The sequence below is a fragment of the Eretmochelys imbricata genome, chromosome 19 (genome assembly GCF_965152235.1).
Source record: "Eretmochelys imbricata isolate rEreImb1 chromosome 19, rEreImb1.hap1, whole genome shotgun sequence".
NCBI classification, from domain to species: Eukaryota; Metazoa; Chordata; order Testudines; family Cheloniidae; genus Eretmochelys; species Eretmochelys imbricata.
Window position 1 is genome coordinate 7,631,402 of NC_135590.1, and position 23,950 is coordinate 7,655,351.

The 23,950-nt window shown below is 43.8% G+C and overlaps 1 protein-coding gene across 1 annotated transcript in view; it reads left to right on the top strand.

Annotated features, from left to right (window-relative positions):
• Positions 1–23,950, top strand: part of LOC144277187 (bone morphogenetic protein 8A-like) — a 40,708-nt gene that overhangs the window by 11,669 nt on the left and 5,089 nt on the right. Inside the window, exons 2-3 of the mRNA XM_077837835.1 lie at positions 17,479–17,671; positions 18,212–18,360. Of these exons, the coding sequence (XP_077693961.1) occupies positions 17,479–17,671; positions 18,212–18,360 (342 nt within the window). The remainder of the gene's footprint in view (positions 1–17,478; positions 17,672–18,211; positions 18,361–23,950) is intronic.

A 23,950-nucleotide genomic window follows, 5' to 3' on the forward strand; every position in this document is an offset into this window, starting at 1 on the left:
TTGAATTTCAGCTACAGTGGCTCAATAGATCAAGACACGGACTGGGGTAATTGTTTTATTTTGTGGCAAAGCTTTCTCACCAAACTGGATGAAGGGTGGGTGTGTGCTTGCTTGCTTCCTTTAAATGTGCAGAATTTTCATCAAGAAAGTATAATTTTTTGGAGAGGGGATAAAGGAAATATTAGCCAGACTCCACTGAAACATACTTTTGAACTTCACAAAGTTTTTGTTTGGGAATTGCAGTAACGTTACGTGTCTTGGAAATTAAGGGATCCAAGCAAAACGGCATTATGATCAAATGCAACAGAATTTCAGATCCAATTGTGAATGAATAGGTGCCTCCATTGGAGGGATCCCATGGCCTTTTGCTCCTAAAGTCTGCCACAGAAGGAGCCAGGAATTGTTTAGGAAATGAGGAGCCAAACCCAGCTGCTTATCTGCCACAGTTTGCAGTGTTCGGGAGTATTTCTAAATCCCTTTTTCCCCTTTGGAAAGCTTCTGTAGTTTATTTTTTCCTGGTTTCAGCTGAAGGGTAGCATCCTTCTTGCATCTCATTTAAATATATTTTAAGACTCGGAATACTTGATGTGGTTGAATATGCTGGCATCTCCTTCTAATTTAGGGTCTGAAATGGTCATCTGGCCCATTCGGAGGCAGCCAGGACTAGTAATTACAACTGATGTGTAGTTTATAGAAATGGCGCACACACAAAGTTTTACAATTAAAAAAAAGTGCCTAAAAATATCTTGCAAACAGTAGAGACTTGAAGACCTGCTCTTCAGCATTGCGGAGATTTCTGGCTGGGAGGAGGGTTGAAAGGACTGAAAAAGAAAGAAACTGGAATTCTGTGAGAATGCTAAGAAGGCGGCCTGGAAGAACCAGTAGAGATTGCGTGATCCCACCTCTACCCTCTGTAAGGTGCTGAGGTTGGAGAAGCAAGGAGAACCCACTAGCACGTCTGGTGCTTTGCTTCGCTATGGGGAGAGGCTCCTTCAGAAAGTGCTTTTATTAGATACAAGGGGCAATTTCAACCCTTCCTTGCGTCTGCAGCTGCTTGAGAAAAACGGCAGCCCAGCTTTCTCACACTGAACTTCACTTTGTTCCCCCAGGGTCTCTCTCTGTCTGCCCTTCCCCGAATTAAAATAACCGAGCATGTGACAAATGAAAGGCATCTCTGAAAAGCTCAGTTAAGCAAGTCTGGCCGTCTTTTTTTTTTTTTTTTTTTTTTTTCCTTTTACCTATTGACTTTTAAAAATCAGAGTGAGCCTGAAAAATAAAAGTGGGGTGTTGGCGGGGGGAAGAGGGCATGCAAAGGAGCAGAAGGATTTTGATCCCAAGGGAAGCTGCCGCTCTACATGCTGTAAAACAGGCCTGCCAGAGACTAAACACCTCCTCGCACAAGCTTAGCCTTTACTCGGAGGTGCTGAGATGGTACGAGAGTGGTGCTGGTCCAGTGTTTGGCTGGGATCATTTGGTAAAGGGTTCAGTCCAGCACGAGAAGAGAGAGAGCCCCGAGACACCTCTGGCCTGTTGTATATAGGTTCTTAAACCACGTTTGCACCACGCTACCCGAACACCTCCAAGGGGTGCGTTCAGCAGTGTGACTCTCTCTCAACCTCTGTCCAAGCCTGCCCAGAACCCCCGGTGTGACTCAGACAGCTAGTCCCCACCGCCGTGGCTTCCCTCCTCCAGAGCCTGAGCTGGCTATGTGAAAACTAGTGCAGGCATGTCTACACGAGCTGAATCATACCCCCTGACTGCAGTGAAGATATAGTCTAAATCAGGGGTCGGCAACCTTTCAGAAGGGGTGTGCCGAGTCTTCATTTATTCACTCTAATTTAAAGCTTCGTGTGCCGGGAATACATTTTAACGTTTTTAGAAGGTCTCTTTCTATAAGTCTATAATGTATCACAAAGCTATTGTTGTATGTCAAGTAAATAAGGGTTTTAAAATGTTTAAGAAGCTTCATTTAAAATTAAATTAAAATGCAGAGCCCCCCGGACCACTGAAAATCCGCTTGCATGCCGCAGGTTGCCTACCCCTGGTCTAAGTGCTGCCGGGATGTCTGAACAGTGTCACTGTCCGTGAGAAACAGCATCTCGTCTTTTATTTCCTTCTCCTTTCTTAGCCAGTTAAGGTGTGGCACAGAACAACCACCAGAGCTCTTTCTGCTGGGGGTCATCGTGTTTCTCAAGCAATTTGCTCACGAGGTGTGTAAAAGCAAATGGCCAAGCTACTTAGAGCAAAGGACTTGTTAAATATTAATAAGGACATATCTTAACTGTCTGTGTGTGACTTGAACTCTGAATTATTCAGACCCCTTCTCTAGTGAGGCATCTAGAACGGGAAAGAGAACCCTAGATGTGGTTTTACTAAGGGCATGTACAAAGCAAGCCGCTATCTGATTTCACAAGTGATCCCTCTCCCTATACTTAACAGGATTCTATTTTCCATGTGTAGGGTGCCTGTCATGCCCAAAGACTATTTCCCAAATCCTACAGACCCTCTGTTACCAGATGTAGTGATACAAATGTGAGCGCTGGCCATTGACCTCCATGGTATCTCTCTGGGTAGTAAACGCTACTCCCAGTAGTAGGTGGCCGCAGGATTGGGCCCTATCTTTGAGCTGTCTCTGTGTTACAGGGAAGCATCAACCAATGTATAGCACAAGGCAGCACAGTAAAGGGAAATTTTTTGACCAAGGACATGAGGGTAAAGCCCCTCATGTTATGAAGATGGCCATAGGATTGTTAATGTCCACACTGAACAAACGGGACGGCTGACTTTAAATGTTTATCCAGCCGTTCAATAAAGAAACCTCAAAACAACTCAGCTATTTTTGCAGTTTACCTCCGAAAAGAAATGCAGCCCTGTTAGTCTGGTCAAATCAAAACCATGGTTCCTGGGAGTCTGGACTATCAGCCTGATGCTTAGCTAAGCCAGCCATTCCCACCCAATCAATAATTGTAATTATTTGGACTTATCATTCAAAAATCTCTCATTCAAGGATCTCGGTGTATTTTTACAAACATTATTTAAAGGCTTGGAACGCTCCCAGGAGGGGGAGGTATTATACACAATTTCCAGATGAGTCAACTGGGAAAGAGGTTAAATGACTTAGCAAGGTCTCAGACAGAGATTCTGTAGCAGACTCTAAATTGAACCCAGGAGTCTTGACTATTGGACTCTTACTCGACTGACTAGAGCAGTGGTTCTCAAGCTTTTTTTTTTTTTTTTTTTTTCCACGGACCACTTGAAAATTGCTGAGGGTCTTGGCAGACCACTTAATGATCTTTCCAAATGTTGTTTGTCGCATCAGCTAACTATTGTAAAGCACTTTGGAACGATTTTTGTTCTACAGATAAAGCACACAACTCATATTTTAATATCTGTAGTCTTACCTTTCTAATGCGATGGATGTGCCCTCTCCCCCTGCCATGGCGGCCCCCGAGCTGGGGCTGGGAAGGAGCGGGGCGTCTCCCTCTCCTTCCTGCTGCAGCAGCTCCCGAGCTGGGGCTGGGGTAGAGGGCCATCTTTCCCCGGCAGCCGCAACCCTGGAGCTTAGGAAAGTTGCCTCTTTTTCTCTGGCCACCGCAGCCCTGCACATCCCAAATACTCTCACCCCCTCTTCTGACCCCACTACCCCCTATTACCCCCAAGGCCATGTGCATCTTCTCCAGGGTCCAGGCACCTAATTAGTGTAGGCATGCCTGCATAGCTCCACTAATTAGGTAGGTGGCCCTTCATTCTCTCGTGTGTGGCCACCCAGGCGCACACCTTCAAGGGAACTATCTGTGGACCACCTGAATGGGGCTCACGGGCCACTGGTGGTCCACAGACCAGTTTGAGAACCTCTGGACTAGACCATACCCAGAATGGCTGTTTGTGTTTGTGTAAACTCATGTTCAATGTCTCTTTTCCCATTGCCAGGTTCCTTGTTACGCTAGGATTTAATTAAAATTGATAATCTGTCAATTTTTCAGCTCTCTTGGGTGGCCTTATCAAAGGCTTTATAAAAATCTAGATCTACTGCTTAGTGTCCGTTTCCCTGACACACCCAATTTGTAAATTAGTGAAGAACATAACAACATTTGCCTACCATGATCTGTCTCATAAACCTGTGTTGCTGTTCACCATGTTTTCATTTCAGTGTGCCCTACTAGTTTTCCCTGTATTGAATTTAGGGTAATGGGTCCAGAGTTTCCAAGATTAACTTTTGGCCTCCTTTTGATGACTAGGTCTACGTTCTCCAGCCCTCTGACACGGCCCTTTGTCCTTAGTAATTAACTAGAAATTCTGACTAGTTGTATTTTCTTCACTACTTCTTCCAGATTACTTAGAAGAAAATCATCAGGCAAAGCTGACTGAGACAGGTTCCATTTATTAAAGTATCTTCTATATCAACTTCCAAACCTTTCTCATCACTGTTGCCTTTTTCTTCTCCCGGAGACTGAAGAAAAGGGTTAAATATATCTGCCATTAGGAATCCTCGAACTAGTATTCCTTCTCGAAGACTGGTCTCACATCCTCATGGTTTTTCTTTCTGTACCTGATGACTTCAAAATCTTTGTTTGGTTCAACCCCTATAAAATATGAGCCGATACATGTCTCAGATACCTCAAATCCTTTCAAAAGTGTGAACACTATGACCCTGAAGAAGACTTGACTGACCCATAAGGTACGTGCTAAGCATAGCAATCCTTTCCACTGTCTGGATGGGTGATTCCTCCATTATTGTCAAAGCTGCCCTTGCCTGCCCTCACATCGCCTTTTTGTGGATAAGTTTACTGGGTGGGAGATTTATGGTAGAAGACATTTGGTGAGCTTCATCGTCTGCAGAGAAAGTGACAAATCTTGTCTTGGACCCCATTCAACATCCTCCCAGGTCTGATTGACCACGAAGGCAATGGAGCCTTCTGAACCGGTTTTGTACCAGACCTGGAATTTGTGCTGCAGCTGAATTTCGGTGGCATTTCAGAGACTGTCCCCTTTGTCAATGTGGACAGCCACAAACCATGGCGCATATTGTTGAGGACTGCAAAATGACTCAACTTCCTGGAGGTCTTCGTGCCTTGAATGATGTTGATAAGAATGCTGTGGCTTTGCTTGAGTGGATTGCCTACACCAAATAAATAAATGTCAAAGCCTGAGATTTTTTTATCATAAGCCATAAGGAGACTTCTTAAGTGAATCGGTGTCTTTCAGAACTGCTATAATTAGATGATTATGCTTATAGGGATTCCCATCCTCCTATATGCAGCAAACATGTACCCAACACATGTGGGTGATTAGCAAGTTGTTTAGTTTTCCATGCACGGCATGAAAGCAGCCTGCCAAGTATACTCATTACACATTTCCCCCCGGGAGGAACCAATCATGGGCTTTTGGAGCATTATTTTAAGTTTTACAGCAAATAAACATAAAAGGTACCTAGAGACCAGCTGTGTTAATTGCGCCTATCTGTGAGTGAGCACAGGCTCGTTGAGGGCCTGTTCCTGGGCAGGAGGACGCCCGATGAAAGCAACACAGGCGAGGATGGCTGTCCTCCTTTCATTGGAAACCCTTCATTAGATTTCAGTCAGGGGGATTAGAACAGAACAAAGAGAGGAAAAGAGGTGAGAAGAGGTTTAAAAATCTCCTAAGAAGAGGGAAGACTGGAACACTATTATTTATTTGTGTCACTGTAGCACTTTGGGGGTCCTGGTCCTTGACTAGGGCTCCCTTGTTCTAGATGCTGTACAGAGGCAGCAGGTCTGTCCTACTTCACTCAGGGTGAAGAATGGCAGTTGGGTAGATGGATTAAATGTTGGTGAATATGTAACGATGAAGCCAGTGATGGAAGGAGCCAAGCAGAATTTTGAACCACAGAACTTTAAATAGGAAAATGTCGCTTGACATCCATTTAACAAAAACAACCCTATACCCTAGCAGACACATCACTGCATCAGTCCTTGTCTGACCACAGTGCTTTAAAATTAATAATCCTATGGCGCTTACACACATACTTATATGCACACTGACAGACACAGATTCGGACTGAGATTTCTTTTTTAAATGCAGCCTAAAAGATTTGGATGGCCAGTTCCCAGGGATTTGAAAATCCACCCACAAACGCGCTCTCAATCACAGATAGAAATCAGCAAGAGAGTTGAGCCTCTGACACAAGACAAAAAGAAAAGGAGTACTTGTGGCACCTTAGAGACTAACCAGTTTATTTGAGCATGAGCTTTCGTGAGCTACAGCTCACTTCATCAGATACATACCGTGGAAACTGCAGCAGACTTTATATATACACAGAGAATATGAAACAATACCTCCTCCCACCCCGGAGGAGGTATTGTTTCATATTCTCTGTGTATATATAAAGTCTGCTGCAGTTTCCACGGTATGTATCTGATGAAGTGAGCTGTAGCTCACGAAAGCTCATGCTCAAATAAACTGGTTAGTCTCTAAGGTGCCACAAGTACTCCTTTTCTTTTTGCGAATACAGACTAACACGGCTGTTACTCTGAAACCTGACACAAGACAAATTCTGAAAAGTGTGGTGTAATAATCTCTAACCACCCCTCAGACAGGTACATGCTGCTTTTCGTGGTCAGCATAGGTATCCACACACCTGGTTGTGTATAAAAGACGTTTCCAGGTCAGGACGGGCTCCATGGCTCCCTGGGCCACACTTCATAATGTCCTTCTATTGCTTATGCCCTGGAGGAACTAAGCGGGACAAGGTGGGGGAGGGAATATCTTTTATTGGAGCAACTTCTTGTTGAGAGAGACAAGCTTTCGAGCTTATACGAAGCTCTTCTTCTGCATGAACTAAGGCACGAACAATGTCTTCAGTGGGACCAGACTTGTGAAGCCCAGTTTCCACAGCTTTGTGCCCCACTACATACAAATGATAAGACATCAGCTGGAACTGAGATGACTTCTCCAATGAAGCTGAGCATCCCTAACCCTTCTGCTTTATAACTCGTCCGATCCCCTGCAATGCACTAAACGAAACCAAATTTGGAATAATTATAGCACTGAAAAACACCCAGAAGAAATTTCACATTTAGCCACGTCCTTGTAACGTTACCAGACAAACCTCCTTGATTTTTGCCACAAGAATTCCTATTGCCCTTCCCTGAATGCATGTTTATACATCAGATAGATGACAAATTTCAAGTATTCTGGGAAAACCTCGAATTACAGTTGTTTATAGTTTTCTAAGTCGTTAGTATGGATTTTATTAGCAAGTTGCTGATGCTGTTCCTGTATCTCTTGTCTGTTTCTGTATTGGAGAACGAGGAAAGTAACCGTATTCCATAGCACTGTGTCCATAAATAACAACAGATGAAAGGAGGAAAGAGAGAAATCTTACTGCTGTCCAACATAACTTTCTTGATAGAAATACAATCACATGATCAGATCTCGCATTGATTTCTATGTACTCAAACATGTATGTATACATGTGGGTTTCTGTCTTATTTTGTGTATTCTAGCTCTTGTCTCCACCTAGCACATGGTAGATTTCCTATGTATAGATTTCTTAAGAGTAATGGTATATCAAGTCCTCACTAGCAGAAATTTTGGTATAAACTCAGGGCATGAAAACTACATTGATTTGAGATCCAAGACTTGCAATACTCCATCCTTGTTCTCTGCCAAAAAAACACCGCTAAGCGGAGGAGTCAGTGACCTATTTAAAGTCCAGTATCTTGTGAATTGTTAAGGACAGATACAAATACTTTATTCCAATGGAAAACTGAGAACTTCAGCTTTTCAAAGGTATACACCGTTTATCTATAAGACTTGGCTGGTCATTAGATATTGGACACTATAGTCATATCATTCTGAGCATCGTCTTGCTTCTTCCTTCCTTAACTTTAATCCCAACACGATTTGAGCAGCTGTAAGCCCGACAACTGCTACAGCTGAACGTTGATGCATTATATAATAGCAGATCATAATAAAGACCTACCAGACCTTAACACACTTTGGCAGGGCCAGTGAGAGTGCTTTCAGGGCCATGTTTTCAGCATGGATGCTTGGTCAGTGGAAAGAAATGGATCCCTGCAAGCTGTCTGGACCAAAATCAAAGGCCTTTGTTCGTTTTGTCGTGACGCTCCCTCTGCTGTTATAAATGAGGCATTCAGTCCTAGTAGAACATTCTCTGTTAATTGGGGTGGGGGAGTAGACTAAGTTTAAGAACAGCTTTATAAGACCCCCATGCGCTTTGAGCATTGTATGCAGAACTCCTTCTTGACAAGTCGTGACTCTCCTTGTCATGGACATGGATGGGTTTAAAAAAAATTTAAATTAGTCCCGCGGCTTTGGAGCAAGTGTGCAGAGGTTCGCGTGGTGGTGATTTTTGTTTTGTGTTGTTGTAGGGCGAGATCAAAATGCAGGTTTCTCCTCACCAAATGTATTCTTTAACATCCTTCCACAGCACAGCTGTCCATCCCTCGGTGCCAGGCCCACACCACGAGAACAGGAAGTGCTTTCCACATCCGCCCCAGGCTGGCCTTGCCTGGTGCTTTTTATAAAATGTAGCTTGTGGTGAGCCCAGTAGCTGGAGGGAACATTTTTTAAAGACACACGGATGGATAATTAAAATCTTAGTGTTTCGTTTTGGAGAAGTGCATTTTGCTGTTCACGCCCCTTATATAAACATTCTTTGGACATTCTCTTAGCAGATTTTCCCACTGTTTTATATTAAGAACTTAAGAAGGGCCAGACTGGGTCAGACCAATGGTCCATCTAGCCCAGTATCCTGTCTTCCGACAGTGGCCAGTGCCAGACACTTCAGCGGGAATGAACATAACAGGGCAATTATTTAGTGATCCTTCCCCTGTCATCCAGTCCCAGCTTCTGGCAGCTGGAGATTTAGGGACACCCAGAGTATGGGGTTGCGACCCTGATTTTCCTGGCTACCAGTCACTGATAAAACTACCCTCCAGGAACTTACCTAATTCTTTTTTGAAATCCAGTTATACTTTTGGCCTTCACAACATCCCCTGGCAAGGAGTTCCACAGGTTGACTGTGCATTGTATGAAGAAGTATTCCCTTATGTTTTTTTTTAAACCGGCTGCCTATTAATTTAATTGGGCAACCCCTAGTTCTTATGTAAAGGGGTAACTAGCACTTCCTTATTCACTTTCTCCCCACCAGTCAGGATTTCATAGACCTCGATCAGATCCCCTCTTAAAGCTGGACAGTCCCAGTCTTTTAAATCTCTCCTCATATGGAAGCTGTTCCAGACCCTTCGCTGTACCTTTTCCAATCCTTGTAGATCTTTTTTGAGAGGGGGGGCAACCAAGGTGTGGGCGCACCAGGGGTTTGTAGAGTGGCATTGTGATATTTTCTGTTTTATTATCTATCCCTTTTCTAATGGTTCCTAACGCTCTGTTCGCTTTTTTGATTGTTGCACATTGAGCAGATGTTTTCAGAGACCTAGCCATGATGTCCCTACAATCTCTTCCTTGAGCGGTGTCAGCTAATTTAGACCCCATCATTTTGTATGTACAGTTAGGATTATTTTTCCCCAATGTGCGTTACTCTGCCCTCATTAAACATTGAATTTCATCTGCTATTTTGTTGCCCACTTACATGGGATCTCTTTGCAACTCCTCACAGTCGGCTATGGACTTAACTATTTTCAGTAATTTGGTGTCATCTGCAAGTTTTGCCACCTCACTGTTCACCCACTTTTCCAGATCATTTATGAATATCATGAACAGCACAGTTCCCAGTACAGATCCTTGGGGGACCCCACTATTTCTCTTTCTATTGTGAAAACTGACTATTTATTCCTTCACTTTGCCTCCTATCTTTTACCTAGTTACTGATCCATAAGAGGACCTTCCCTCTTATCCCATGACTCATTACTTTGCTTAAGAGCCTTAGGTAACGGATCTTGTCAAAGGCTTTCTGAAAATCCAAGTACACTAATTCTACTGCATCACCCTTGTCCACGTGCTTGTTGATACACTCAAGAATTCAAATAGATTGGTGAGGTAGGATTTCCCTTTACAAAAGCCATTTTGACTCTTCCCCAACATATTGTGTTTATCTATGTGTCTGATCATTCTGTTATTTACTATCATTTCAACCAATTTGCCTGGTACTGAGGTTAGGCTTACCAGCCTGTTGTTACCAGGATCGCTTCTGGAGCTGTTTTTTTCCAAAAATCGGTGCTACATTAGCTACCCTCCAGTCATCTAAGGGAGAGGCCAATTTAAGTGATAGGTTACATACCACAGTCCTGCAATTTTGTATCTGAGTTCCTTCAGAACTCTTGGGTGAATATCATCTGGTCCTGGCGAGCTATTGCTGTTTAATTTATCAATTTGTTCCAAAACCTCCTGAGGAATTGTCCAGATGGAGGTATCAATAGAGATTTGTCACCTAAAAAGACTGATTCAGCTGTGGGAATCTCCCCCTCATCTGAATTCTTTCCATTGGGCTTCACTGCCTTTAGCTTCTTTGCAATGGCCTTGTCTTCCCTGATTGCTTCTTTAGCACCTCGGTAGTCGAGTGGCCCCAGTGGATGTTTGGCAGGCTTCCTGCTTCTGATGTACTTTAAAAAAAATTTGCTATTAGTTTTTGTGTCTTTAGCTAGTTGGTCTTGTGATTCTTTCTTGGCCTACCCTGCCCAGTTACACTTCTACACTTGCCTTGACTTGCCAGAGTTTATGCTCCTTTCTATTTTTCTCACTAGTATTTGACTTCCAATTTTTAAAAGATGCCTTTTTGCCTCTAACCACCTCCATTACTCTGCTGGTTAGCCATGGTGCCCTTTCTTTGGTCCTCTTACTCTGTGTGTGTGTGTGTGTGTGTGTGTGTGTGTTTTGTTTTTTTAAATTGGGGTATACATTTAGTTTGAACCTCCAATTATTGTGTTTTTTAAATAGTCTCCATGCGGTTTGTAGGCATTTCACCCTCGTGATGGTTCCTTTTAATTTCCATTTAACTAACTTCTTCATTTTTGTGAAGTTTCCCTTTTTGAAATTAAATGCAACTGTGGTGGGTTTCTTTGGCACGTTTCCCCCTGCAAGGATGATAAATTTAATTTCATTATGGTTGCTATTACCTAGTGGTTCAGCTATATTCACCTCTTGGACCAGATCCTGTGCTCCACTTAGGACTAAATTAAGAATTTCCTCTCCCCTTGTGGGTTCCAGGACAGTAATTTATGGTGTCTAGAAATTTTATCTCTGCATCCCTTCTAGAGATGAGATAGTTGAAATCCCCCATTATTATTGCATTTTCTTCCTTTGTAGCCTCTCTAACCCCCCTGAGCATTTCACAATCACAGTCACCATCCTGCTCTGGTGGTCATTAGTATATTCTTACTGCTATAGTCTCATTGGTCAAGCGTGGAATTAATATCCATTGAGATTCTAGGGTAGTTTGATTCATTTAAGATGCTTACTTTATTTGACTCTATGCTTTCTCTTTCCTATACAGTGCCACTTCCCCACTGGCACGACCTACTCTGTCATTCCTATATATCTTGTATCCTGGTATTACCGTGACCCATCAATTTATCCTCATTCCTCCAAGTTGCCATGATGCCAGGCACTCTAGTTCACCCATCTTAGCATTTAGCCTTCTAGCACTTGTACATTTTGTCAATATTCAGTTGCTTATGTTATATTTATATTCCCTGTTTATAATGTCAGATTTATAAATGAGATACCATACATTCAAGTGCCTGTTATGAAGATTATGGATAAAATTTTCAAAACCAGCTAAGTGAGACCGCATGTTCTATTTTCAGAAGTGACTTAGGCATTTTGACTTTGCTAGACTTTAGAGTCCCAAGTGCCTAATTCGTTTTTGAAAATGGGATTTAGGATCTTAGATCATTTAGGGTAAAATTTTCAAAACCATCTAACCCTTAAACCATATTTGTTCATTACTGAAACTGAATAGATATTAATGGCTCTAGAACGTTTCATTTAAACGCTTTGTTAATTAGAAGTGACTTGGAGAGATGTGTTGTAAGTGGTTTATGGATGTGCAGGTGAGAATGGTTTCTAAATTAATAATATATTGGGATGCCAGCTAGGTTTTAAAATGAAATCTGCAAACTAGATTGGTTTAATAGTTTTTGGTTTTAATAATAATTTGCTTAATGTATTATTATTATTTGATTTTTATAAATAATTAATTTTAACACCCCTTTTTGGCTGACTCCAAGAAGAACTGCTCACTATTTTAACACTGGGTTTGTGTAAGAAGTTACTTGTATTTCAGAAATAGGACTTTTTTGGTTTTTAATCATTTAATTCTATCCTTTCGTTACGACCATGGCATTTCTAACCAGCCGTTAAAAGAGAATCTTTTGATCAGATAGCGTATATGCTAAGATTAGAGCTGATCAGGGGGTGGGGGTGGGGGTGTGGGTGTGTGTAAACTTTTGACTTTTCCTCAAAACACCAGGAAGTCTTTTGGTTTTTCAACAAAATGCTGCATTTCCACAGAAACCAGACACTTTCTGTGAAAATGTTCATTGTGCCAAAAACATAATTTTCTCTCAAAAAGCAGTTTTAATGGGAAAATGTCAACCAGTCCTAAACAAGTTATACAGCTGGGGGAGAAAAGGACGAACAGATCAGGTTTTTCTTTGATTTTTTCCAAATTGTTGTGTGGCAATAATAAAAGTAAATGAGAACAGATCAGTTTGACATTGTATGCGGTGGTGGTGTAGCTGTGTTGGTCCCAGGATGTTCGAGAGATGGGTGGGGTAATAACTTTTATAGGACCAGTTTCTGTTGGTGAGAGAGATGAGCTTTTGAGTCGTACGGAGCTCTTCCGCAGGTAACCGGTAGAACAGAAGTTGATCCAATAAAAGATATTTCCTCACCCACCCTGTCTCACAAATCAATCAGCTGAGCGTTGATAGAATTTCTCACGAATATTAAACTGAAAGTGCAGCTGACTGGCTGGGAAACAGGCCACTTTCAACTCCCAGGTGGCTTCCCATATGTGCTCCCAAAAGAACTTGGGTTCAAAACCACATAGACGTTCCCACACATGTTTCATAAAATAGAAGGAAGAGACTGTTGTTTTCAGTCCTATGCAAGACCTTCTATTGAAAAATCAAACCAAATAATTTGTTTAAACAGGATTTCTTCTTTCCGCTCTTTGCCAGGTTTATCAGGGCTCACAGGAGGAGATGGGTCAATATTTGATTTATCATTATTCTTATTATTTTATTACAGTAACACGAAGCACCTCAGTCAGAGATCAGGCTCTGGCTGACCCAAATCTTATTAATTTAACAATTTAGTGATCCAATTAATTAACTTTAAGTATATTTTAACACAATTTAACAAAGTTAACACTTTCACCAATAACCTCATTGATTGCAGGTTGTCCTGTGGCAGGTTTGCTTGTTTGTTTAAAGGGATGTTACTGCTTGCTTGCTTGCTTGCTTGTTTTAGAGGTTCCTGGATTTCTACCGGTGTCCACAGTTCAAGAAGGATGTTGATAAATTGGAGAGGGTCCAAAGAAGAGCCACGAGAATGATTCAAGGATTAGAAAATCTGCCTTACAATGATCAACACAAAGAGCTCAATCTATTTAGCTTCACAAAGAGATGGTTCACGGGTGACTTGACAACAGTCTATAAGCACCTACAGGACGAACAAATATTTTGATGGGGTTCTTCAATATAGCAGAAAAAGGTATAACAATAACCAATGCCTGGACTTTGGAGCTAGACACATTCAGACCGGAAATAAGGTGGACATGTTTAATTGTGAGAGTAATTAACCATTGGAACAACTGACCAAGGATCGTGGTGGATTCTCCACCACGGGCCATTTTGAAATTGAGATTGGAGACTCTAGTTCAAACTGGAATTATCTGGGGGAAGTTCTGTGGCTTGTGTTATGCAGGAAAGCAGGATGAATAAAAACAATGGTCCTGTCTGGCTGTGGAATGCATTAATCCATGAATAATCTGCTGTGGTTTTACTAGGGTCCTTTTGGCGCCTTTGTAACTTGCTGGAGCAAGTTCAGGATTGGTTGCTCTGCACTTTGCTGCTTGATGTCCAGAGAGGAGGAGGGCACAAATTCAGTTGGTTTTTAGTTTTGCAGCAGGGCATACAGCAGGTTCCAGAGTTAGTGTCTTCAACCTCTTTCTTCCAGGGTGCTTTATTTATACAGGAAAGTGAATAAATCAAAGAGAGAGAGACCATGTGGCCATTTGGCTTTTATGCCTAAATCCCAGGGGTTTAGGCGATCCATATTTCACTGGCTACGAGCCATATATCTGGTGATCATGTACTAGCCTCCGTCTGGATTTTGGAGTTGCATTCCTGTAGTATCCAGTAGATGGTGCAGATGCATTGCAAATAGTTCGTAGACTCAAATTCTGTCGGAGGGAGAATGGCTGAAAGAGCTTTAAGACTCCCTTTTTAATGGTCCCCAAATCCAATAATTTTTAATTAAGAAGAATTTCTTTTACATAATCTCTTAATCTGAAGAGATTTTTTTAAACCAATTGTGAGTGTGTTTCCACCTTTGCAATATTTGGCCTTTTAAATACAGCTTAGACTCTCAAAAGCATACCAGTATTTTTAGGAAACAATTCCTGCCATGAGAACGCACGGCCTTTTTAAATAGGCACGTCTTTCAGACGTAACCAGGCAAAATACTATGTTAAAATGGAGTTAAGGTTGGGAGACCTATCAGTAGCATGAAGGTAAATAACATTACAGGGATGTTGCAATTATTCCACAAACGGGCATTACAAATCCAGAAAGTCAGAGTTCAGGTTAAAATTAACAGAAATCTGACGATGTTAAGGTACCCTAGCAACCTTAACTCTGCCCCATAGTGAAGCCACCCAATAAGCAGACAATTAGGACTAATGTGTTTTGAGTTTGTGGTCCCGGATTAAATTACATTGATACACAATACATTTTTTTTAAAAAAGTATCTTTCGCTCATGGCCTCAGTCAAGAGCAGGGGAGTTGTGTTTGAAGAGGACAAACAGATAAGTAGAAATATTACAGCTGAGGGGGAGGAAGTGGAGATTTGGGAGGGCAAGAGGAAACAGAATTTGCATGGGCCTGGGGTGGGGGGGGAAAGGGTGTGTTTGTTAGGGAGACTGGTGCTACTTGAAGTGAGTGGGGAGGAAGGAGCCCAGTCCCAAGGTCCCCATGCCTTAAGGGCTACCCCGGCACTCCTGCCTCAGTTTCCCTGATGGTGCCACGTAGGTGGGCAGTGCCTCCAAGGCAGCAGTGCCATGGGGGAGGCAAGCAGTGCTACCTGAGCTAGCATGAGGCCACGAAGCAAGGACAGCTAGGCCAAGACATCTCTCAATGAGAATTCTTGACACAAGTCCAGCCTCACTCCCCTATCTGACTCGTTGCAGCCAACAGCACTGTAGCATGCAAATCAGCTGTAGAGAGAGGGTGCTTGCTTATCTCCGATATTACAATGGCCATGTTTTAGTTCCCTTGACTGCCAGCGGTATGTCTTCTGCCCGATTCTCTGTGCCTTTGGGCTGGGAGCCAGTTAGCATTCAGGATCGGCAGAGGGGGTTTCTAGGAAGGTGTCTGTAGATCCCCAGAGTCTAACCAACAGCTCAGTGAAAGCTTAGGATCCAGGAAGCTGAACATCAGAAGCAACAAACATCCCACTCTGCTTTGGGGTTTGTTAGCTTTCAGCTGCTGCTCTGTAGCAGGGAGAGTCTGGGGAAGCTGGCCAACAGCTAAGGAAGTAGAACAAAAACTGGGAGATTCTTCAGGAACGTGGCCCTGCCCATCCTGCCTTGACTGATGGGTCTGGTTCTGCCTCCAGCAGGCTGCAAAGAGGGGAAGACCCACTGTAGGGGGTCTGGGAACCTTACCTGCAAAGAAGAAAGGAACCTTGAAGAAAGGGGTGGAAACAGCTCCCTGAGAATACTTGTTGTGCCGGGGGCCTCCCTGGATGGGGCACCCAGCATGATGTAGGCAAAGTCAAAACCATTTGAGGACTCTCTTTGATGTGCAGCTGTATTCCAGGCCGATACTGGCAGGCAGGGGCACTTTTTTAATAAGAAATAGGGGAAGGAGAAGGGGAGGGGAGAGAGAGAAGTGTCACGTCTAGAGATGGGAAGCCCATGAAGATCCACATCGACGACACTGCCTCTTCCCAGCTAAATTTAAAATCCCAAAATAAAACTTTTACCCCTAGATCTTGTGTCGTGCTTTTCATCTGTAGATCTCAAAGGACTTTCCCAAAGAGGCCGGCATCATTCTCCCCATTTTACAGATGGGGAAACCAAGGCAGAGATAAATGAAGTGACTTGCCTAAACACACCCAGCAGCAGAGCTGGGAATAGAAGTCATGTCTCCCAAGTCTCAGTCCAGTGCTTTAGCCATGAGGTCACGCTGCCTTCCCAATGCTAATCCTGGTTTTAAATTTACAGTCCCAACAACATTCAAAAATTGAGAATCCAGCCCCCCCAAAATCATTAGTGGTGGTGGTGTTTTGTTTTTGTTTTTAACGGTGGGTTCTCCTCAATTGCCTTCTGATTGAGTCTTTGGGTCATGTTTTCAAGCTTTTCTCTGCAAGCATGAGGGCAAGAAACATTTGGCAACACTGAACCTAGCCCTGTCATCTATTATGATTAATGATCTCCTATTTGTATTACCATAACGCCCAGGAGTTCTGGTCACGGGCCAAGACCCACTGTGTCAGGCACTGTGCAGACATGGAACAAAAAGATGGTCCCTGCCCCAATGGGCAGTCACTGTGACAATAAGTAAGGTTACGATTTAGTCACGGGTATTTTTAGTAAAAGTCATGGACAGTTCACGGGCAATAAACAAAAATTCACGGCCCGTGAACTGTCCATAACTTTTACTAAAAATACCCGTGACTAAATCTTGGGGTGGCTGCTACTGAAGGGGGAGGGGAGCCCCAGGGGGCCAGGGCCAGGGGCACCAGCTGCTGGGGGCTGCCCAGAGCAGCAGCTACTCCAGCTTTTCTGTGAACTGCTGGGGTGTGTGTGTGGGCAGGGGGCGGGTGCACCCTGGGGGGCCACTGCTGTGTGTGTGTGGGTGCCCTGTGGGGCTGTTGCTGGGGGTGGGGGGTCAGGGCCAGTGGCTCCAGCTGCCTGGGGCCATTGGAGCAATGGCTGCTCTGGCCACCCCAGGGACCGCTGCTCGGGCCGCTGCAGAAGTCATGGAGGTTTGCGGAAAGTCACGGCATCCATGACTTCCGCGACCTCTGTGACAGACACAGAGCCCGAACAATAAGTTAAGAACAGGAACACTTCATGAGCAATTTCACACAGAATGCTAAAAAAGCAAGATATTAGGGAGATTTTTGTCACTGAATGCAAGGTAGATTAATTCTAGAGGATCCTATTAAAACCCAGTAGCTTTGGGGCATGTTTCTCATCAGACTGGGGTGTAACAATGGTCTGCTGGTAAGATTGATAAATGTTCGGGGAATCATTTGTATCATTTTTCCCAATCCTTTATTTTCCAGTTGAGCATGACAGAGACATCTTCTACCAGAAGCCTTACTGGAAGGAATTTCGATTTGACCTGACCCAGATTCCAACTGGAGAATCTGTAACGGCTGCCGAATTCCGAATTTATAAGCTGCGAAGTTTCACTCGTGATGTCAACAAAACTCTTCACATCAGCATCTATGAGATCATGAAGGAGTATTCCAACAGGTGCGGCGAAACCGACCAGTGCCTTTGAGCTGGAAACAGAACAAATGGTTTTTTCTTCTGTAGAACGAGACACAAATCTGGGTTCTTACGAGCCAAAATTGAAATGCTGCTTTTTCGCTTCACGACGTTCAGTTTATGTGCAAGCCTGTGTCCAACTTGGACCGTGAGAAATTCTGATTCTACTTTTTCAGCTGTGGGAAAATCATTCCCATGTATTTCAATAGGTGGTAGTAATTTAATAGGTAGTGGGTATACCTGTCCTATATGGACCAAGGGCACCGTCAAGCTTTTTCACTCTCCGACAGTGGGGAGCATGCTTTTTCAGAGCAAATGTCAGAAATGATGCCACCCATTATTATTAATAATTAATACTGCAGTAGCAGCTAGGAGTCCTACCCATCGATCAGACCCCCCGTGTCCTCAGTGCTACACAGACACAGAACAAAAAGACAAACCCTGCCCCGGAGAGCAGACAATCTAAGCAGTTTGCATTATCTACGTTCAGTTGACTTTGCTTATCTATTTTTTCCGTTTCTGTAGGGAGTCTGACTTATTCCTGTTAGACCTTCAGGAGCTCCAGGCTGGGGCCGAAGGCTGGTTGGTTTTTGATGTCACAGCTGCCAGTAATCACTGGTTAGTAAACCGTAAACACAACCTGGGCCTGAGACTTTATGTGGAGACAGATGACGGTAAGACTAACTGAAGCACTGGAAGGATTTAAAATTCCTGCTGCTTGTAAAAATCTAGCTAGATCTTGGTGTGATGCAGCTGGGTGTAAGGAGAATATCCCAATATAAAGTTCGCCTCTAGGCCTTTTAAAGGCATTGATGCTAATGCACTTCCTAGTGTAGGCTTGTCATAAACATACAGCTATGGGTAGCATAAAATCCCTCCTTTACCTGTAAGGGGTTAAGAAGCTCAAATAAACTGGTTGGCACCTGACCAAAAGGACCAATAAGAAAAGAAGATACTTTCAAATCTGGGGAGGGGGTTGGGTTTGTTTGGGCTCTCTTTGTTGTGCTCTCTCGGGACAGAAAGAGGGACCAGGCAGGAAAAAAATCTCTCCTAAAACCCTACCTGAAATAAGCAACTAAGATTACAAAAATTGTAAATAAAGCAAGGAAATGCATTAGATTATCTTTTGTTTTAGCTTGTGAATTTTCCCTATGCTAAGAGAGAGGTTTATTCCTGTTTTTGTAATTTTGAAGTTGAGCCCAGAGGGGGAATCCTCTGTGTTTTAAATCTTTTATTACCCTGTAAAATTAACCTTCCATCCTGATTTTACTGAGGTGCTGCTTTTACTTTTTTCTTTATAATAAAGTTCTTCTTTTAAGAACCTGATTAGTTTTTAGTGTCCTAAAAACCCAAGGGTCTGGTCTGTGCTCACTTTGTTAACCTATTGGTTGGTAGATTATTCTCAAGCCTCCCCAGGAAAGGGGGTGAAGGGGCTTGGGGGGATATTTTGGGGAAACGGGAACTCCAAGTGGTCCTTTTCCTGAGTCTTTGTCTAAATCACTTGGTGGTGGCAGCAATACTGTCCAAGGACAAGGAAAGGATTTTTGCCTTGGGGAAGTTTTTAACCTAAACTGGTGGGAATAAGCTTAGGGGGTCTTTCATGTGGGTCCTCACATCTGTACCCCAGAGTTCAGAGTGGGGAGGGAACCTTGACAAGGCTATACTAATAGGATAGGTTTAAAGTAATCCTCGCCTGAAGGGATTCTCACCTGTGTTTCGCTGGATTAACCTTTCCTAATTTCACCCATGGATAAAATCCATTCCAAGTGCTACCTCGAAAGGTGTACTTCAGAGATCGTCCTTGAGGCTCGGGGAATATAATTGCGCTTGTTGGTCCCCTCTCTCCGCAATATTTCCCTTTCAATAAGCATGCTGCTAAGGTTAGGCTATTTTGGTTTGAGGTGGTGCACAAAACCTTGAGTAAATGTGTCCTCTGTCTGGAAACTGCCCGGGGTGGGTGGGTGGATAGATCAACACTAGCTCTAAACAGCAAGGGCCAGAACCACAGCTGGTGTAAATTGGTGACTTCAGTGGAACTATGCCATCTTATGCTAGCTGAGGATCTGGCCCCTGTTGTTGTTTTTCAGTCAGCCTGAAACAATCTGCATCACAGGATTTCTCTCTTTTAACTACCCACGCTAGCAGCAGAACAGATGTCCGATATCAGGCCCAGATCCTCAGAGGTATTCAGCATCTAATTCCCATTCAAATCAATAGGAGCTAGGTGCCTTTGAGGATCTGGTCTAGGGACAGCCGAGACACTGCAGCGACTGCTCGTACCGTGTGGTCCTTTTCCTGCGATGAGTTGGTTTTGAGCTGTGCTGTTCCGAGGATGGCCTGACAGTAAAGATTGATCACCGCAATACTGAGCTGTGTAAATTACCTTTCCCCTTTGCAGATGGCCCTTCTGCTCAGCCCGTATGTTCCTGGGTTATTTTATATGCATAGCTCTTAGTTTAAGGATAGTCTCTGTCAGCTAACCAAGAACATGGCCTCTTAAAACACAGAGGACTCCCTTTGTGCCGCCAGTTGCCATCTGAGACTGTGATCACCTTGCCAGTCACTCATGAGCTGGTCCGTTACGCTTGGTTATTGAGGTAACGGTGCTAGCTGAATTGCTCTCAATACCTGATTTTATTTTCGCTGCATTGACAGAAGCCCCAGTGAGCTCTCCTGAATGAGGACTCAGATGGGCTCCCTGTCCTTTGAGGTTGGTGACCAATGATTGAGCCAATTTGGATTTAATGTGCAATGGAAATCCCTCAAAAATCCTCCTTCCAACTGATCAGGAGTTTAGGGAGGAAAATGCTTCCCCTCAGGTCTTCCTCAGACGACTGATGCTTTGGCTGTTAGTCTCGTTCAACAAGGCATGTGCTTAAATTCTATCCTGGTTTCAGAGTAACAGCCGTGTTAGTCTCTATTCGCAAAAAGAAAAGGAGTACTTGTGGCACCTTAGAGACTAACCAATTTATTTGAGCATAAGCTTTCGTGAGCTACAGTTCACTTCATTGGATGCATACTGTGGAAAGTGTAGAAGATCTTTTTATACACACAAAGCATGAAAAAATACCTCCCCCCACCCCACTCTCCTGTTGGTAATAGCTTATCTAAAGTGATCACTCTCCTTACAATGTGTATGATAATCAAGGTGGGCCATTTCCAGCACAAATCCAGGGTTTAACAAGAACGTCTGAAGGGGGCAGGGTAGGAAAAAACAAGGGGAAATAGGTTACTTTGCATAATGACTTAGCCACTCCCAGTCTCTATTCAAGCCTAAGTTGATTGTATTCAATTTGCAAATGAATTCCAATTCAACAGTCTCTCGCTGGAGTCTGAATTTGAAGTTTTTTTGTTGTAATATCGCAACTTTCATGTCTGTAATCGCGTGACCAGAGAGATTGAAGTGTTCTCCGACTGGTTTATGAATGTTATAATTCTTGACGTCTGATTTGTGTCCATTTATTCTTTTACGTAGAGACTGTCCAGTTTGACCAATGTACATGGCAAAGGGGCATTGCTGGCACATGATGGCATATATCACATTGGTGGATGTGCAGGTGAACGAGCCTCTGATAGTGTGGCTGATGTTATTAGGCCCTGTGATGGTGTTCCCTGAATAGATATGTGGGCACAGTTGGCAATGGGCTTTGTTGCAAGGATAGGTTCCTGGGTTAGTGGTTCTGTTGTGTGGTATGTGGTTGCTGGTGAGTATTTGCTTCAGGTTGGGGGGCTGTCTGTAGGCAAGGACTGGCCTGTCTCCCAAGATTTGTGAGAGTGTTGGGTCATCCTTCAGGATAGGTTGTAGATCCTTAATAATGCACTGGAGGGGTTTTAGTTGGGGGCTGAAGGTGATGGCTAGTGGCGTTCTGTTATTTTCTTTGTTAGGCCTGTCCTGTAGTAGGTAACTTCTGGGAACTCTTCTGGCTCTATCAATCTGTTTCTTCACTTCCGCAGGTGGGTATTGTAGTTGTAAGAATGCTTGACAGAGATCTTGTAGGTGTTTGTCTCTGTCTGAGGGGTTGGAGCAAATGCGGTTGTATCGCAGAGCTTGGCTGTAGACGATGGATCGTGTGGTGTGGTCAGGGTGAAAGCTGGAGGCATGTAGGTAGGAATAGAGGTCAGTAGGTTTCCGGTAGAGGGTGGTGTTTATGTGACCATCGTTTATTAGCACTGTAGTGTCCAGAAAGTGGATCTCTTGTGTGGACTGGACCAGGCTGAGGTTGATGGTGGGATGGAAATTGTTGAAATCATGGTGGAATTCCTCAAGGGCTTCTTTTCCATGGGTCCAAATGATGAAGATGTCATCAATATAGCGCAAGTAGAGTAGGGGCGTTAGGGGACGAGAGCTGAGAAAGCGTTGTTCTAAGTCAGCCATTAAAATGTTGGCATACTGTGGGGCCATGTGGATACCCATAGCAGTGCCGCTGATTTGAAGGTATACATTGTCCCCAAATGTAAAATAGTTATGGGTAAGGACAAAGTCACAAAGTTCAGCCACCAGGTTAGCCGTGACATTATCGGGGATAGTGTTCTTGACAGCTTGTAGGCCATCTTTGTGTGGAATGTTGGTGTAGAGGGCTTCTACATCCATAGTGGCCAAGATGGTGTTATCAGGAAGATCACTGATGGATTGTAGTTTCCTCAGGAAGTCAGTGGTGTCTCGAAGATAGCTGGGAGTGATGGTAGCATAGGCCTGAGGAGGGAGTCTACATAGCCAGACAATCCTGCTGTCAGGGTGCCAATGCCTGAGATGATGGGGCGCCCAGGATTTCCAGGTTTATGGATCTTGGGTAGTAGATAGAATATCCCAGGTTGGGGCTCCAGGGGTGTGTCTGTGCAGATTTGATCTTGTGCTTTTTCAGGGAGTTTCTTGAGCAAATGCTGTAGTTTCTTTTGGTAACTCTCAGTGGGATCAGAGGGTAATGGCTTGTAGAAAGTGGTGTTGGAGAGCTGCCAAGCAGCCTCTTGTTCATATTCCGACCTATTCATGATGACAACAGCACCTCCTTTGTCAGCCTTTTTTATTATGATGTCAGAGTTGTTTTTGAGGCTGTGGATGGCATTGCGTTCCGCACGGCTGAGGTTATGGGGCAAGTGATGCTGCTTTTCCACAATTTCAGCCCGTGCACATCGGCGGAAGCACTCTATGTAGAACTCCAGTCTGCTGTTTTGACCTTCAGGAGGAGTCCACCTAGAATCCTTCTTTTTGTAGTGTTGGTAGGGAGGTCTCTGTGGATTAGTATGTTGTTCAGAGGTACGTTGGAAATATTCCTTGAGTCGGAGACATTGAAAATAGGATTCTAGGTCACCACAGAACTGTATCATGTTCGTGAGGGTGGAGGGGCAGAAGGAGAGGAGAGTGGTCCTCTTTAGATAAGCTATTACCAGCAGGAGAGTGGGGTGGGGGGAGGTATTTTTTCATGCTTTGTGTGTACAAAAAGATCTTCTACACTTTCCACAGTATGCATCCGATGAAGTGAGCTGTAGCTCACGAAAGCTTATGCTCAAATAAATTGGTTAGTCTCTAAGGTGCCACAAGTCCTCCTTTTCTTTTTGCAAATTCTATCCTGTTGCAATGAAGTCCTGTTGCAAATGAAACCTCTCTTGTGCCCTCTTGTCCAAAGCTGGATCCCTACATGTGAGACTGTCCTCCTTTGCAGAGGGTCTCATGTCCTGGGGGGAGATTTTTTCCAGAACTGCCTGAGTGAGTTAGGAGCCTAATTCCCATTTTCAAAAGTGACTTAGGAGCGCATGAGACTTCACCTCTGACCTGATGTTCGTGTTTGGAAGCCAGGCTCTATGAATGCAAAGTGGGAGGGAGTCCTAGGACTGAATGGAGCACTGCCATTTCGCCTCACTTGCTCTATGGAGAAAATCCAAGACTGTAATGGTGACATTCTGGACCAGGGAAACTTTGAGATCGGAGGAGAGTGTTCTCTTCCTTAGAAAAGACTGAAAAACTCGAAATAATTCGAGGAACTCGCAGCTGTTTGGATTTCCTTTGGATCTCTCATTTCCTTGTCTTTTCTACCCCGTTTCACCCTCCCCACAATTATCGCTTCTCTCTTTCAATCCTGGATTAGAATGATTACTCTCATTTGTCTGGTCTTCCGAGCAGAACGATTTAGCTCACAAAGCGTGTCCTCTGATTGGACAATGACCGGAAGTGTCTCTTTAATGTGTTGTGTGGAGGCAGGTCGCACTTCCAGTCCAGGCATGAAGAGGCCCATTCATTTGCTCTGGCTCTACCAAAGGAGCACCTGG